General features: G+C 40.5%; 5 protein-coding genes across 7 annotated transcripts in view; 3 read left to right on the top strand and 2 right to left on the bottom strand.

The window, feature by feature from the left end:
* Nucleotides 1–684: 684 nt before the first annotated feature.
* LOC122398838 (A-kinase anchor protein 10, mitochondrial) lies at nucleotides 685–5018 on the bottom strand. Of its 3 annotated transcripts, none has more exons than XM_043399072.1 (10): nucleotides 4896–5018; nucleotides 2359–3136; nucleotides 2158–2281; nucleotides 1956–2092; nucleotides 1723–1873; nucleotides 1490–1604; nucleotides 1224–1398; nucleotides 1089–1162; nucleotides 965–1017; nucleotides 685–814 (listed from the first exon to the last, which is right to left on the bottom strand). In XM_043399072.1, exons 2-10 carry the CDS (start codon nucleotides 2877–2879, stop codon nucleotides 725–727), a joined length of 1440 nt encoding a protein of 479 aa, XP_043255007.1. In that variant the 5' UTR covers nucleotides 2880–3136; nucleotides 4896–5018; the 3' UTR covers nucleotides 685–724. The 3 variants fall into 3 exon arrangements, with proteins under 3 accessions (XP_043255007.1, XP_043255006.1, XP_043255005.1); XM_043399071.1 differs by lacking the exon at nucleotides 4896–5018 and adding an exon at nucleotides 3389–3635 and having other exon boundaries at nucleotides 1490–1574; XM_043399070.1 differs by lacking the exon at nucleotides 4896–5018 and adding an exon at nucleotides 3389–3635.
* On the top strand, nucleotides 4740–6476 carry LOC122398841. The gene is made up of 3 exons (XM_043399074.1): nucleotides 4740–5199; nucleotides 5510–6012; nucleotides 6181–6476. The coding sequence occupies exons 1-3, from the start codon at nucleotides 4774–4776 to the stop codon at nucleotides 6275–6277; spliced, it is 1026 nt and encodes a 341-aa protein (XP_043255009.1). The 5' UTR covers nucleotides 4740–4773; the 3' UTR covers nucleotides 6278–6476.
* Nucleotides 6477–6978: 502 nt separating this feature from the next.
* LOC122398842 lies at nucleotides 6979–9377 on the top strand. The gene is made up of 2 exons (XM_043399075.1): nucleotides 6979–7589; nucleotides 8268–9377. The coding sequence occupies exons 1-2, from the start codon at nucleotides 7418–7420 to the stop codon at nucleotides 9080–9082; spliced, it is 987 nt and encodes a 328-aa protein (XP_043255010.1). The 5' UTR covers nucleotides 6979–7417; the 3' UTR covers nucleotides 9083–9377.
* A 929-nt stretch (nucleotides 9378–10306) lies between these two features.
* On the top strand, nucleotides 10307–12384 carry LOC122398970. The gene is made up of 2 exons (XM_043399239.1): nucleotides 10307–10991; nucleotides 12269–12384. Exons 1-2 carry the CDS (start codon nucleotides 10630–10632, stop codon nucleotides 12327–12329), a joined length of 423 nt encoding a protein of 140 aa, XP_043255174.1. The 5' UTR covers nucleotides 10307–10629; the 3' UTR covers nucleotides 12330–12384.
* A 386-nt stretch (nucleotides 12385–12770) lies between these two features.
* Nucleotides 12771–14615, bottom strand: part of LOC122399245 — a 29318-nt gene continuing 27473 nt past the window's right edge. Inside the window, exons 11-12 of the mRNA XM_043399793.1 lie at nucleotides 14386–14539; nucleotides 12771–14260 (exon numbers count right to left, since the gene is read on the bottom strand). Of these exons, the coding sequence (XP_043255728.1) occupies nucleotides 14144–14260; nucleotides 14386–14539 (271 nt within the window). The 3' untranslated portion in view covers nucleotides 12771–14143. The remainder of the gene's footprint in view (nucleotides 14261–14385; nucleotides 14540–14615) is intronic.

Genomic DNA, 14615 nt, shown 5'->3' on the forward strand with positions numbered 1-14615 from the left:
ACTATACAAGTACTTGGCAGTTGAGCTATCAGAAAAGTAACACAGCATACTGAATACGAAGCAATATGTTCTACATATCTTAATATCATCACCGTAAACAGAAAAAAAAAAAAAACAAACTACAATCGTATCTTACAACAGAGACAAATCTATTAATAATCTCACGAATTTAACAAAAACTTAAAATTACTGTTTTTGTTTATACAGTTCGTCATTATGCCTTTAATGAGCAAAAAAAAAAAAAAACACTTTATATTTATTATCAGGCAGCCAACGAAGAAAAACTGAATAATACCGGAGTAACGATCTTGCAATGAAAAATCAATATTTAGGAAACGTCCGTTTCGATTGTAGGAAATTTATACATTCTTGCTTATTAATTCTACGTTGATCACAATTGTAATCTTATAATAGACTCAACTTTAAATGCGTGGTTCGGTCGCACGTTGTAAAAAGAGACGCGAAAAATATTCGTAATAAAAGTACGATAATTTACGTGTAGGTATAGGCGTGAGCTTATCCCGATTATCAAATTTCGTTCTTAAATGTAATAAAATATTTCGTTTCGTTCTTATTTGATTTGGCACTTTGGCAAAATATGTGATATCGGTCCGTAAAAAAAATTATATTAAAAAAAAAAAAAATATTTACCTTTAAGCATTTAAAGTGCGAAGTATATTATACATAGAAAGAAAATCGATGTCATCGTACGCGGAGTCTGCCATCAGGATGAAAAATTCGAAGCTCCTAAAGTCAAAGTGGTGATTTCGCGGATGATCATCTCGGCGATCTTCCACGCCAGTTCTTCTTTAGCCTAAGTATACCGATACGTTATGATTTGAAACTATGTCGACTAAAAATATTCAATAAAATTGTGAATTTGTCTATACTCGTGCAAAATATATTGTCTCTACAAAAGGCATCGATACGTAAACACTTCAAACAAGCGTGACACAAAACTCACCTTATCTTGCTCCATATTTATAAGCCTTTTCACGACACGCGTTAATCGAGACTCTAAAATTATTTTACATACAATTATTTCGATTCCATTGTAATATTCTAGAAGCGTGTCTTGAACGACTTACCAGATTTTCTCTGAGGATCTGGTTCTATCTCAGTAACGAATCTGCCTAAATTGTCGATATAACCAACGCTCAAACTGAAAAGAAATGTGCATTGAAATAATTTACAGTAGAAAACACTTTTAATTAAACAATTACCTATATTTATTACGTCTCCATAAGGAATCCGGATCGTAAAGTTGTCTAGTATCAATGTCCATACCACCGCTGATATTAGTTTTATTATTGACCGATCTATGTCCTTCGCTCCCTGCCTGCAGGGTACTTTGCATATTAATACTAACGGAACTCACCTCGCTGCTACAGTCGGAACCTAAATTATTCAGAGAACTCGTGTCAGATCATTTTATTCATATAATAATCGTGACTAATAATGAAAAACGTACAAAAACTAATATACAAACCTGCTCTTTTTATCCTTGGATGTAAACCTGAACATGGACTGCTTTGTATAGTATTGATCAACTCAGATAAGTATTTGTAATATAACTGTGACGATAAGAAGGTAGGTAGATAATGCTGGAAAAAATAATAATGTAATCTGAACACGGTGATGTTAAGTTTTATCACTGTTGGTCTTTGATATCAATTGCAAAGATATACTAATATCTTCCGTAGCATGCGAGTGTCGTTTTACCTTATTCAAGAAATTGTATACAATTTTACATGGCTTATCGAAACAGTCCGATCGTGGTCCCTCTCCATCTTCATGACAAATATTTTGTTCCACTTGGAAACGAATTTTATTGCTAAAGCCAAGCGGCATTGTTGCTTGCAAACTAAAATACCTGTGCGAATAACGGACACTAGTAATTGTTTTTGAAAGGAATAAAGAAGATACAAATGAAAAATTGGTGAAGAAGAAAATACTTGTCATAAATAATCAGAGCATCGGTTTGCGCTTCCTCGGGATCCGTAGCATCCTTCTTTTCCAACAAGTTTTGTTTGTAATTGATGGCAGACATCCAGAAGTCCAGTAATTCTCGCTTATTTTCGAGTTCCAAAAACTAGAAGACCATAGACTTAATCGCGCGAATTAAGATACTGGTAAGTGTGCAAACAGAATTATTACCTCCATGAAATAAAAGAACGCAGTTTCGTTGTACAATATATCTGTTAACTGTACATTGCCACTGGTAAGAACATCAATTTGATGTTTGCAGTTAAATTCACTTCTTAAAAAGTCGTTAATGTATCTGAAAAAGATCTATATTAGAATTCCTATACTCTTCAGAGGAAGCCAAGTATTTCTAAGCAGCTCTTTTATACTTACTCATTTTCTAATAGTACGTATACTATCGTTTGAACGGATGACAGGCACTGCAACATAGACTGAATGTTTTCACAAGCGAAAGCTTCCTCCATTTCTGCCTTTAAACCTTCAGGGATTTGATTTGTACCCAAAGCATCTTTAGCTATATATTTCTTGTAGATTCTTAAAGCATCCTGCTTAGTGGTTGTCACGTCGCGTCTCTTGCAATTGTGATTTGATTGTCGTATTCTGCTTATCGTTTGACTAGTCTTTGGCATGTCGTTGCAATTTGATTTTGTATTGTTACTATTTACATATTCGTTGGACAACGTATCTTTAGTTTCACGATCGTTCTTAGCATCCTGCATCACCTCGGGATGAAAATGTTCATTGTCCATCGAATCGGACAGTCTATTAGAATTTTCTGTGCAATTCGAAGATTCAACATTCTTTCCATTAACTTCTTGTATATCGATCGAACTGCACAAACATTCCACCTCGAGCCAAAATTTAATAAGCGCTATACTGTTCCGTGTCTCCATAAACTGAATAAAGTAACCGAGAGCACCTTTGTCCGCGAGTATTTGTGGAAGCGTTTTAGAGAGCTGAGAGCTGAACGAACACGTTTCTGTCGTTTCACCGTCGAATGTCTCATTTTCCTCTTCTTTCTCAAGGCTGCACACTGTACCTGTTGATGTTTGGACGGACGAACCGCCATTGAATACATCTCCGAACGATGTCCCAGAACTTGTCGGCTTTGAAGGAGATGTTTGCAAAGATCCGGGCCTGTCTCTTTGCCCTGAAATCACCAAAAAATTATTCTCTATATCCGGTTACGTGATACGTATTATCGAATATTATAAACCGTGAAAATTATTCGATTTTTGATGATTATCAACGAGCGTGTCAACGAGCATGGGAGCTCGAAGCCTTCAAGTGTCAGATGGATAAATATTTTCGTCTTTAGGTTAGATACGTTGCGATCAACAAGGATTCCTCTCTTTCGCGAAATATTAATGGACCACGGAATGAACGAGCGATAAATATTTACCAGTCTTTTTAAAAAATGGAAACATTGTTCACGTCAGAACGAAACATGATAAACGACGCGATGTGGCGTTCGTACGTGGTAATAATGTTTCAAAGGTTGACGCCAGTTTCTTCCTGTGGAAGGCGAAAATTATGCGCGTGTTCCTCGCGGACACGGTAACGAGCACTGAATTAGGAAAACGACACGATGAATTTCCTCGATCGCGCGCACACACGGCACATGACATTTCACCGAATCGTCATTAATGTCATCGCCAACTCTGTTTAAGATCGCTGCCTCAACAGTTGAATAACCATATCTCTGATATTTACAGACGAAATGTGCATAGTAAAAAAAAAAAAAGAGGATCGTAAATCACAACATCGAGGATGTTGATCTTGCATAATCACGATCGTTGCATTGGTGTGATCGTTCGTATGTCAACGATTCGTAGAAAAATAACCGCGTTCGTGAAACACGATTATTCTAAGCGGTTTCGTAATGACAACCAGAGAATGTTTTCACGGCGCATCTCATGGTTGCATGCAGTTATCACGCGAACCGTATTACCACTGAGATATTACTATTTAAGAAACGATCTTAACAAATCTTCGTGTCAGAATTCTTTTAAATACGAACAAAATAATGTAAAACGTTACAGGCAATAACAAGTGCTGATAGAAACTTAAGAATCAATTTTTCGTTCGGTAACGAAAGTATCGATGGTGTTTCTCGTCGTGGAATGTATAAACAAAAGCATTTGCTTCTCTACAATGAAATGTTTTCAAATTGACACGCAGAAGTGTGTCTTCGTGTATTTTTACACACACTTGTCACGCTAGGTACAGTCGCAGTGAAAATCGTACGGTATCGTTGCATATTTTAGGGGGAGGGGACTCATTATCACCTTGCTTTAAAATCTACCGCTACAATGTCAATATGTACTCTGTAAATAAAATTTAGAAATTCTAGAATTCTTTGGTTTCATTAAAACTTCGACTCGAGTTTTATACACTCAAGAACGAACTTAAGAGGTTAAAAAATGGTCAATCTTTAAACTGCTGTAACTTTGTAAAAAAGCATCGTACTAATAATAAAAGATACTTCTTTTTCCAAAGTTTGGTAAGTTCGAACAACTCTAAAGACTCAACCTTAGCGGTTGAACATTTATTATATATTGATTCGAGTCTCGTATCCAAGCTTTCAAAGCTCAGTGTCTAAGCTTCGAAGAGTAAAATCTTATGCAAAGCTAGTGTCTAAAGATAGAGCTCCACGGGCAAAGTGGCTCCCAACGTTCGATGCGTGCTAAATCGTTACCTTCTCACGGTTCATCCGAATTATTCTCGCGTAGGTGAACACGCCAGGTTCTGGGCGTTTTAACATTTAAATCAGAATCGACCGGCGTGATGGGGAAACGTGTGCACGCGTTCTGTATATCGGTATACGCGGGGCCAATGTCCGGGCAGCATGCTCGAGGCTCCTGTGACCGTTTGTCGAGAAAGAATACCGGTTTCCCGGGCGTACTGACCACTATATCAAGGAAGACCCATCGGGTTACGATGCCTCTCACCCGGACCCGCTCATCAGTCCGAGTCCTGTCGACGATCCTCGCGTATTTTTCCAACCTCTCGTCTCCCTCGCAAGGTGCTTGGTACCCGGCCACCATGGTAACGCGTTACGTTCTCCTAATCGTGGTTTATTACACGGCTATTTGCCTGTCATTACCGGCGAGTTACGATCAACGACAGACGGGCGACCTGAACGTCCAGATTCACCTGAAGGACGTGCAAGTCCTGGCGCTGATGGACACGGAATTGCTCGACGATTACACGGTAACGCAACTGACTGATCGTTCGCGGTTTGCACGCTATTGTTAAGTAGATTGATAAGACCTGATAAAGCGATAACGAAGAACTATTATTCTCGTTAACTTATATCTCTGTCATTAGAACGGCTCGCGGGTGGGGCAAAACTTCAAAACAATCGTTAACGCCTACGACCACCCAAACATATAATTAAACAGATATTTTTTATTACAGATATTCAAGGTTTCGCCGTACTAGACACGCTTTATTATTTTTAATAAATTTTATTTATATTTAACAACGCTTTTTTATATTGACACGTATCGCGATTCTGCAGGAGTATGATTACTTCTATGATTACGCCGATTTCACGGTGAAACCGACCGTCAAGCCCACCACCAGTTCCACGGCGTCCGAGTCCACCACTCAGGTGTCCTCCTCGGTAACCGAGGAGGCTGATCCTTCGGGGACGTCCGAATCCGTTCAAAATTCAACTATCGCCGACGAGAACAACGAATTTTTAATTGGAAATTCTACCGTCGACGACGCCATAGTCCCCCCGTCGGCGGACGCTGAGAAATCAAACGACACCGCCGCGGTGTCGTTGACCGAGAAGCCGGAAGACTCGATCAACGAGAACGTCACGGTCAAGGCCAGGGTCAACGACAAAACCAGAAACACGTTCGAGGACGATGAAGATCCTGCGGAACAGAACCCCGGAGGATCGTCCACCGACAACCCGACGAAGAAACTAACCAAAAGACGTTGCAAGTCTGGATACTCGCCGGATGGAAAGGGTCGTTGTCGTCGATCGAGTCATCGTCGACTGTCGTTCATACCGTGAGTATTAGTTTTAGAATATCTCAACCTAACCTTACACCCAAGAGAAGGCACCAAATTAGAATCTGACCTAACTTTATAATCATTGTTAATTGCAAGAGTTGTGGAAGCTCAAACTATGTCATTGCATGCAGTTTATGAAAAGTATTCTGGTTCTTTCTTTTGCAGTCTGGCGATGAGACTAGCGCCGAAACTGTTGGACGACCTGGCGCGCAACGCGAAGAATCTGGCGCAGGAAGAAGTTCATTGGATGCACTCGTACTGAAACGTGCCATGAATGTTATTCGCGAACGACTACACGGAATCGTATGCACTAGTATAAGACGAATATCCGTCCTTCGTTAACTTAGGTCGAGTTACGTATGCGCGCGCCGTTTCGTTGCTTCATCCTGCATTTCTATTGTACCGTACTCTCGCGTTCGATCTCATACGAAGTAATTATTATTGTACATAATATATAAGGAACGGCGAACTTACAAGAGTAACAATAAAGTTTATAAGTTGCATTGTTTACCCGATCTGTCGTGTCTCTTTAAACACCTGGATTATTTTTTTTTTTCGTTAGTCTTTTAAGTTAAAGTTTCACGCAGAAACGAATGTTCAGAAGTAGTCAGCAGCTGTGTAATCAGCGCCAGAACAACGAATGCTGAAGTACATCTATTTTTGCCAGAGCAATTAAAATGGTACGTGGAAGAATTTCTAATTAATATAATTCTAATTAACTTTGAAAATGCTCGTTAAAACGACCACCTATACAATGATATCGAAGCAATCAAAATCGTCGTAACAAGAGTTCTCTATCGACGCTGAAGGAATTTTATAACATTTCGAATAAAAAAGAAGATTTTACACGATTTCGATCATCGATTACATTTCATATACCGCGAGATCGGCTCGAGTGCTATAGAAAGTAAACAGATCTCTAAAGATAAGGAAACACGTACCACTTTTACGCTCGTTAAGTTCAAGATCTTGAGTGTATACCACTACTCAGTGTTTTATCGATTAGAGCGAAGAAGAGAAACGGTTACCCTAACGCTTCAGATAAAATGATAGAGACAAGAGATATTTGCTCGGGCATTTATGGTCGTAGGATTCATTAAAAAGCACGCGTTTCCCGCGTATGGTCCCTCTATGCGCGGATCGATCTCGATCCGAGTGAACGAGCGAACCTGAAAGGTCCCACGGATCTAGACGATTGTGCTTTCTAGATACAAGTGGCGATCCTGGGAAGCTCCGCTCGTTGTGATTCTCTCTCCTCTTCAGCGTTCCATGTTCGAGGAAACGAGTAAAAATATATCGGGCAATTACGCAACCCGTTGTTGTCGGGTGGCTAGCTCCTCTTGATCGTCCAAGTCGATCGCCCGGTCGGACGAGAAACGTTTGTTACCCTCTCCAGCCGTTGATGTGCTCCCTCGATCTATATACGAGTGGCGGCGTATCCCGAAGCTGCCAAGGAGGCGTACGGATTTACACACAGTCGAGGATCAGACTTCGTACAGCTCGGCCGATCCGAGCGGATCCAGGGAGCTTCAGCAACATGGTACCCTACGACGCGCGCCTTCTTCTGCTGCCAGGTAGAGCAAATCTTCCATCGATCCAACGAACGTGATCGATATCGACGTGTGGTCCTTTTATCGGGGTTCGATGACCTCTCTCTTCGTCGTTGTGAGTTTCGTCTTCGGTAACACGGGCGACATGTATCGGGATATTCTAGTCTGGATACAGAAACGAACAGTTTATTCTTGGGACTTTACCAAACGATTATTCGTAACATTGGCTAAAAACCTTCGTTGTTGGTACATACCACGTTAAGTACATTTTTTAATCAGATAACAAAGTATCCTCATGTTCGATGTGATTTCGGTGCTCCCCCGTCGACTGAACCTAAAAAAAACACACGCACATTGGCTGTTGTTGGGACTCAGAGTTTTGGGACAAAATGTAATAATTAAACGATCAAAATGCCAGCGTTTCGAAGACGAAGACACGAGTCTTGAAATATCATCGTTTGACAGTTAAAGAGATTCTTGGCATTGTGAAATCTTGATCCACCCATACTTTCGATACACTTTCTACGTTGCTTTTTCCCTAACATCGATGTCTCCGTCTTATAATAGTTACTTTCGATAAGTTTCACTGCTGTCACTTCAGCACGAACTTTAGTAAGACTGATCGTTCTACGAGCAAGGGGTTAATACCGAAAATATCGATGGTAGTTAAAGTTTGAATAACATATGGTTTCTACGATGCAGGCATTCTGTTTGGATTATTCATCCCGCGCGGCGACGCAGCGCCAGCCAAATACGATCAACAACAAACCGGCAACTACAACGTGGACGCGAAGTTCGAGAACTTCCTGTTCGTCTTTCTGGATTCCGATAAAAGTGGCCAGTTGTCCAAGTTGGCGCAAGAGGCGCTGCAGGTGCTGCAGCTAAACAGCCAAACCTCGTCGCGCGACGCCTCGAAACGAACACCATCGGAGAAACCGTCCGAACCAACGGTCTACGAGACGGAGGACAAAGACGAGGGCAGAGAGCCGTACCACGTCGAGATCGTGCGCATAGAGAAAGAAGGGGGACCATCAACGAGGAGCGAACACCCCGAGAAGTCGGGGAGTCCCGAGGCAAACGGTGGGGAGAAGATCGAACCGGGTACGTCTCCGACGAGCTTGGAAGGGGGCCTGGAAGTGTTTATCGAGAACAAGAAAAAAGGTAAAAAGACGAGAAGTCTGTGGAGAAACGAAGAGAGCCATGGACTGGTCGATGGTCCGAAAGAGGAGAGCAAGAGGCCGGGTCACATCAAGTATTCGATGATGGACAATCTCGCCCAATCCGATGATTTAACGGCGAGGGAAGAGATCTCCAAAGCCACCAGGCCGGGGATATCTTTGAAGAAGCAACTGTCCCGAAAGGAGGAGAAGGACGTGTCCTCGGTGTCCGAGGAACGAAACGAACTGACCAACAAGTCCCAGGAACTGGTGTTGCTTGGCGGTGGAATCGAAAACTGCGGACCAGGAAGATTCCGGGACAAGACGGGCATCTGCCAGAACGACAAAAATTTTTATTGAAATTCTTTTAGTTTACTGTACGATTCTTGTATCGATCAATATTGAATGTTTTAACGGATATTTGTTATTCTACTTATCGTTAGCGATTAAAGGATATATGTATAACAATTGTGATATGCATAACACCGTGGTTGCAAGCTAAACAATGGTGCTCTTAGATGTAATAGACCTATACAACGTTATAAACGCCTACATTCTAACATCTCAACTGAATTCATGTATATTTTAAGGCTCATCCCATTTTCTTTTTATACTTTATTTATACCATATTTTACTCGCACATTTGTATTATATATAAGAAGACAAAGAAATAAATTACAAGTTTGAACAAACGATGTCTGTTAAGTTTATTCTATTGCATTCATTTCACGAAATTTAATTACTTTACCACGAGTATATTTGGAGATTTAAAATTGGGCCCAATTCTCGAACAATGATAACTTGTTTCTGTCTATTAGAACCGCGTGTACAAATAGAAGAATGTGGAAGCATTCGTTTACATAACCTGTTCGCGTTCGTTGAATTCTGATTTTCAATAAGCTCGACAGGGGGCGCTGTTCGCGGTGAACCAGGAAGACTATGGTACGCGAAGTTCAAGCATGGCGGAAATGTGAGAGCAAGGGCAAGGTTACGGTAATAGGCGGCGACTGTGAGACAGAGGAACGGGGAAATGAACTCGGTGGGGCCACACGAGGCCGTTGCCCTTTACAAATCGGTTCCGTGCACGTGTGGGTAACCGCTTCCACACTATGAAACACGCACGTCCCTATCTCGTCGCGCACGCAAATGTTGCGTACACACAAACGGCGGCAAACCGGCTACCGTCGTTGTGTTGTTCCTTCTCGATGTCGAGCTTCGACTCGAATAGAATTACGCCACTTAATTGGCGCCAAAACGAAGCCAAAGATCGGGGCAAACACGGAACAGAGAGTACTTATCGTTTAAAAACTTTTTCTCACTAAAAATCTTCGAATCTAAAAGTCGATTTTTCTAACGAATTTAATAGGTTAAGAAACCTCGGGCTTATTATCGACAAGGTTACTTTCGGTAATGCGTTTAAAACGAAGAACGTTATTGCGATATTTCGTGCGAGTAAGATATCAAAGTCGGTAGAAAAATCGATTCGATCCAAGATTATGCTCCACCCTGGCTATGTATGCAAGAGAACGTGCACAGTGGCCCTCAGGTTCTTGAACTTGCCTGACGATCTGTTTCCATGCCAGGTGGGGACCGGGATCGCCGGTCGGCAGGAGACGTCGTCACACCTCGCTCATCCTCCGCATCGTCAAGACGTTCGTTTCTCACGCTACCATCACGCCACGGGCATCGTTTTTTCTCTCGACAAAGGGAATCGCAGTCCTTCTTTCGTATTCTCGATCGATCGTTCGGCCGTGCCAGCTGACCGGTAAACCCGAGACCAAACGCTCGAATCACGGTTCGGATTCTCTGTTCCGTGACACGACGAAACGAAAACGTTCGAGAGAGTCTCCGAGGAACGTCAAGGAACATCAACGATATTTCGGCACCGATAATCGCGACGCGTATCGATGCTATCGATCAACATGCGAGTCTTCAAAACGGTGCTGCTCCTCGCCGCGTTCTTCTTTAGCAAAGCGAAGTGTTTACCGGTCGCGAACGAGTCATCGATCGCGGAGTCGCCAACCTCGACGCCATCTACCCTCAGTTCCTCGGAGGGCGATTATTACGATCAACGACAAAACGGAACCGACAATTACCGTGTCCACGTGGACGGTTTGGTGCTCGTCTTTGCTCCCGTCGAGGCGCTCCTCCTAGCCGGTGCTGCTGGTGGTAATAAACCTGACTTACCTGTTCTTGATCTGTCGAAGCCGCCCTCGGATAAACCGGAAGTAGAATTTAAACCGTTGCCAGCGCCTAAATCAGCAAACAGGTAATTTTGTTTAGTTTTTATCGATAATTTCACAAATTATTACAATCTACATCCTAGACGATTTACGATAACAAAAAATAATGTCGTTTGCCCATTAGAGATGGTCAGAATTTAATTCAATATACAGGATGTTCGACCATCCCCGGGAAAAATTTTAATGGGGGATTCTAAAAGCCAAAATAAGACGAAAATCAAGAATATTAATTTGTTGATGGAGGCTTCGTTAAAAAGTTATTAACGTTTAAAGTTCCGCCAGTACTGAATTTTTTTCTCGAAAATGCGCAAGATTTCGGGGGTACGTGTAATGACCAAAAATTATTGTAATTGACCCCCGCAATCGAAAATAATTTTTCCAAAAGGATTTGAATTTTTTTTTTCCGCCGAAAAATTTCACACCTTCTCGAATTTTTTTCTAGAAAGTGGATAGGATTACGGGGGTATATCTATTCACCAAAAATGATTGCAATTGACCCCCGCAACCAAAAATAATTTTTCCAAAACGATTTGAATTTTTTTTTTCCGCCGAAAAATTTCACACCTTCTCGAATTTTTTTCTAGAAAGTGGATAGGATTACGGGGGTATATCTATTCACCAAAAATGATTGCAATTGACCCCCGCAACCAAAAATAATTTTTCCAAAACGATTTGAAATTTTTTTTTCCGCCGAAAAATTTCACACCTTCTCGAATTTTTTTCTAGAAAGTGGATAGGATTTCGGGGGTATATCTATTCACCAAAAATGATTGCAATTGACCCCCGCAACCAAAAATAATTTTTCCAAAACGATTTGAAATTTTTTTTTCCGCCGAAAAATTTCACACCTTCTCGAATTTTTTTCTAGAAAGTGGGTAGAATTTCGAGGGTATGTCTATTGACCAAAAGTGATTGTAATTGACTCCCTCAACCGAAAATAATTTTTCCGGAACGATTTGAAATTTTGGAATTTAATTGTTAATAACTTTTTAACGAAGCCTGCATCAACAAATTAGTATTCTTGATTTTAGACTTATTTTGGCCTCTAGAATATCCCATTAAAGTTTTTCCCAGGGTTGGCAGAACATCCTGTATAATTGTATTTTACAATTTTGTCCATCTTTGGTACCTTCATCACACTGCTTGATTACACCAATAAGCGACATAAGAATTGCATGGTGAAAGCATAAAAGTGAAGATCGTACCTACCTACGACAATTCACAGTGGGGAAAATGGCATTTTTTAAATGTATTGTAAATTAATGGAAACCTTGAAACTAATATGAATATATCTTTATTCCAGGGCTGGATTGCGTTTGGCAAATCTACTATCACCGTTCCTGCGTCGTTTTCGCCAAGAATGAAAGAGTCTCGACTCTTACTTTCATCATTAATTTCCTAACAATTACGTAGCACCCCCATTCATATCATCGCATTACATTGTATTACGTTTATCACGAAAACGGACTGGTTAGTTTAAAGTAGTCATTTTTAGATAATGTCGCACATAAGGGATTATATGAATGTGAGAAACTAGTTAAAAAAAATGGAGAGTTACTAAAACTTTAGAGAATAAAAATATTCCACTAAAACTTCACAAGATCTAGCAAACGGTGCAAGGTTCATATGCATGGGATATTTTCTATCTTTAGTGTGAATATATCACCCGTTCATTCCTCTGTTTTTTGACTCATATACATGTCTTTCATAAACATTTTTATACATAAGGATATAATGTACGATATGTTCTTATCGAAATGAAATTTATTTGATTAAAAATTAAAATACATTATTCGTGAGTTCTTTTTGGTATATCATCACAATATTTTGTATAAAAAATGCTTAGGACTATGTTCCTCAGAATACACGTCATCTGGGTGGAATCGTTTATGTCGTTGAAAGAAAAAAAAAAAAAAAACAAAAAATGGGAGGGCGAAGAGGGGGGGAAAAAACGATCACTTTCACACGGACTTTACAGATACAGTTTTTATAGTAAGTAACTTGTACTTCAAAGGAGAAAGAAACTTTTTAAAAAGCGATCCTTGGAACGCATTAGAATACAAAGTAAGTTTCACAATGGTCGCTTATATACATCGTCTCAACTCACATGACGAATAATTGTGAATCGTGGAACCGTGTACAAGAATATGTTTTCTCAAATATATCTCACCATTAAAATAGAAAGCAGCTCTGTGTAACGTTGTTTTCTTTTTCCTTTACATTCTCAATGCTCGCGGGGTAACTATCCCATTTGATAAACGTTTCCAACGAAAGATGCCTCAACAATTATAATTACCGATGAAAAATGTAAGGACATTCACAAATATCGACAACGGATTCCCCATTCGTCAATACAATGCCAATCCTCGCGATGATAATGTTGTACCGTAAAACTAATGTACCCTGTATTTCACATTAGAAGATTACACGTGTTTTTTTTTTTTTTTTTTTTTTCAATATTCGAACGAAGAAGCGAACTTCAATGAATCCGTTAAGGTACATTAAATTCTATAATCGCTTCCCTAGTACACGAGGAATTAATACTCTCAAAAATGTACATCGTGGTTACAGCACGATGAAATGCACTCGGTGGGGCACGAGAAATTCATTCGTTAGTCACGATTAAAGTTATTCCTTGATTCGATCTACGCATTAAGCAATTAACCGCAATTAATTCTAACGCGGGACAACTAACCCTTAATTTAACGTTACGCGAAACGATAATGATTGAAAAGTATGATTCAAATTACGCGCGTACGCGCGGCCACGTTCCTGTCTCGTGATCATACGCTACTTATTCAGCTTCAAAAATTATAGAGGCTTTGTCTGTTATATACAACGACACGAGTCAACGATAAAATACTAAAAGCGATGCGCACGAATATACCTGCCATTATGACGGAACGAAGAAAGCTGTACATGACTCCCGACACACGCAAAAATGCCTGCAGCGTTTCGACTATGGTATTACCAAATCACGTTGGCTGTGTTTCGACGAAGAACCAAGTTCTTGCGTGCTAACTCTAGCGGACAAGATCGTTAGAATATTTCGACGTGGATTTCGCTCGAGCATCAACGAACAGTTATATGCAAACGATATCAGAGACTCGGTTATGGACGTACATCGTCGAAAATGATAAAAAAAAAAAAAGAAAAAAATAAAGACGAGGAAACACGTTTAGGAAGGAAGTTGAGCGGCTGCGTTTGCGTTGAGATCTTCGCAGTCTGTAGCTTCTCCAGGGCCACTATTATTAGCAACTGCGGGCTCGTGAAATTTTAATTCCTCCTTACCCGCCTACAGAGGAATTATTCCATTTGACATCTTTTTTAAAAAGTCAATTGCTCGTTAAAAATATTATTTAAGAACGTCTTCAGAAGGATGTTTTATAGATACGTATCGTTAACATCGCCGACCATTACCTCTTTGATCAGCAGACGGCAATTTTCCATCACGCTGCGCCTTCTGTCCGAGGTATTGTTTAAAATCTCTTCGGACTGATGGAGGTTGTCCACTATCTTACGCAGCTCCTCTAATTCCGTAACGGTTACCACCAATTTCGTTTCTAATTCGGATCTGTGAATTATCACGCAGTTTTAATTACGGTTTGCATGCGTCTTGCGACCAGGGATCGAAAATCGTCGCGACATCG

The sequence above is a fragment of the Colletes gigas genome, unplaced genomic scaffold (assembly GCF_013123115.1).
Source record: "Colletes gigas isolate AHSC1104 unplaced genomic scaffold, ASM1312311v1 Colletes_gigas_Sc00012, whole genome shotgun sequence".
Classification (NCBI taxonomy): Eukaryota; Metazoa; Arthropoda; class Insecta; order Hymenoptera; family Colletidae; genus Colletes; species Colletes gigas.

Excerpts from the sequence above, each read along its gene's own strand:
- LOC122398838 (XM_043399070.1), bottom strand. The coding sequence starts at position 3,413 with ATGTTTCCATTTTTTAAAAAGACTG. Across the intron at positions 2,282-2,358 it reads TACGTACTATTAGAAAATGA|ATACATTAACGACTTTTTAA; the intron begins GTAAGTATAAAA and ends GATCTTTTTCAG. Across the intron at positions 1,874-1,955 it reads GCTCTGATTATTTATGACAA|GTATTTTAGTTTGCAAGCAA; the intron begins GTATTTTCTTCT and ends TTATTCGCACAG.
- LOC122398841 (XM_043399074.1), top strand. The coding sequence starts at position 4,774 with ATGGGGAAACGTGTGCACGCGTTCTGTATATCGGTATACGCGGGGCCA. Across the intron at positions 5,200-5,509 it reads AATTGCTCGACGATTACACG|GAGTATGATTACTTCTATGA; the intron begins GTAACGCAACTG and ends GCGATTCTGCAG. Across the intron at positions 6,013-6,180 it reads CGTCGACTGTCGTTCATACC|TCTGGCGATGAGACTAGCGC; the intron begins GTGAGTATTAGT and ends TTTCTTTTGCAG.
- LOC122398842 (XM_043399075.1), top strand. The coding sequence starts at position 7,418 with ATGTGCTCCCTCGATCTATATACGAGTGGCGGCGTATCCCGAAGCTGC. Across the intron at positions 7,590-8,267 it reads GCGCCTTCTTCTGCTGCCAG|GCATTCTGTTTGGATTATTC; the intron begins GTAGAGCAAATC and ends TCTACGATGCAG.
- LOC122398970 (XM_043399239.1), top strand. The coding sequence starts at position 10,630 with ATGCTATCGATCAACATGCGAGTCTTCAAAACGGTGCTGCTCCTCGCC. Across the intron at positions 10,992-12,268 it reads GCGCCTAAATCAGCAAACAG|GGCTGGATTGCGTTTGGCAA; the intron begins GTAATTTTGTTT and ends TCTTTATTCCAG.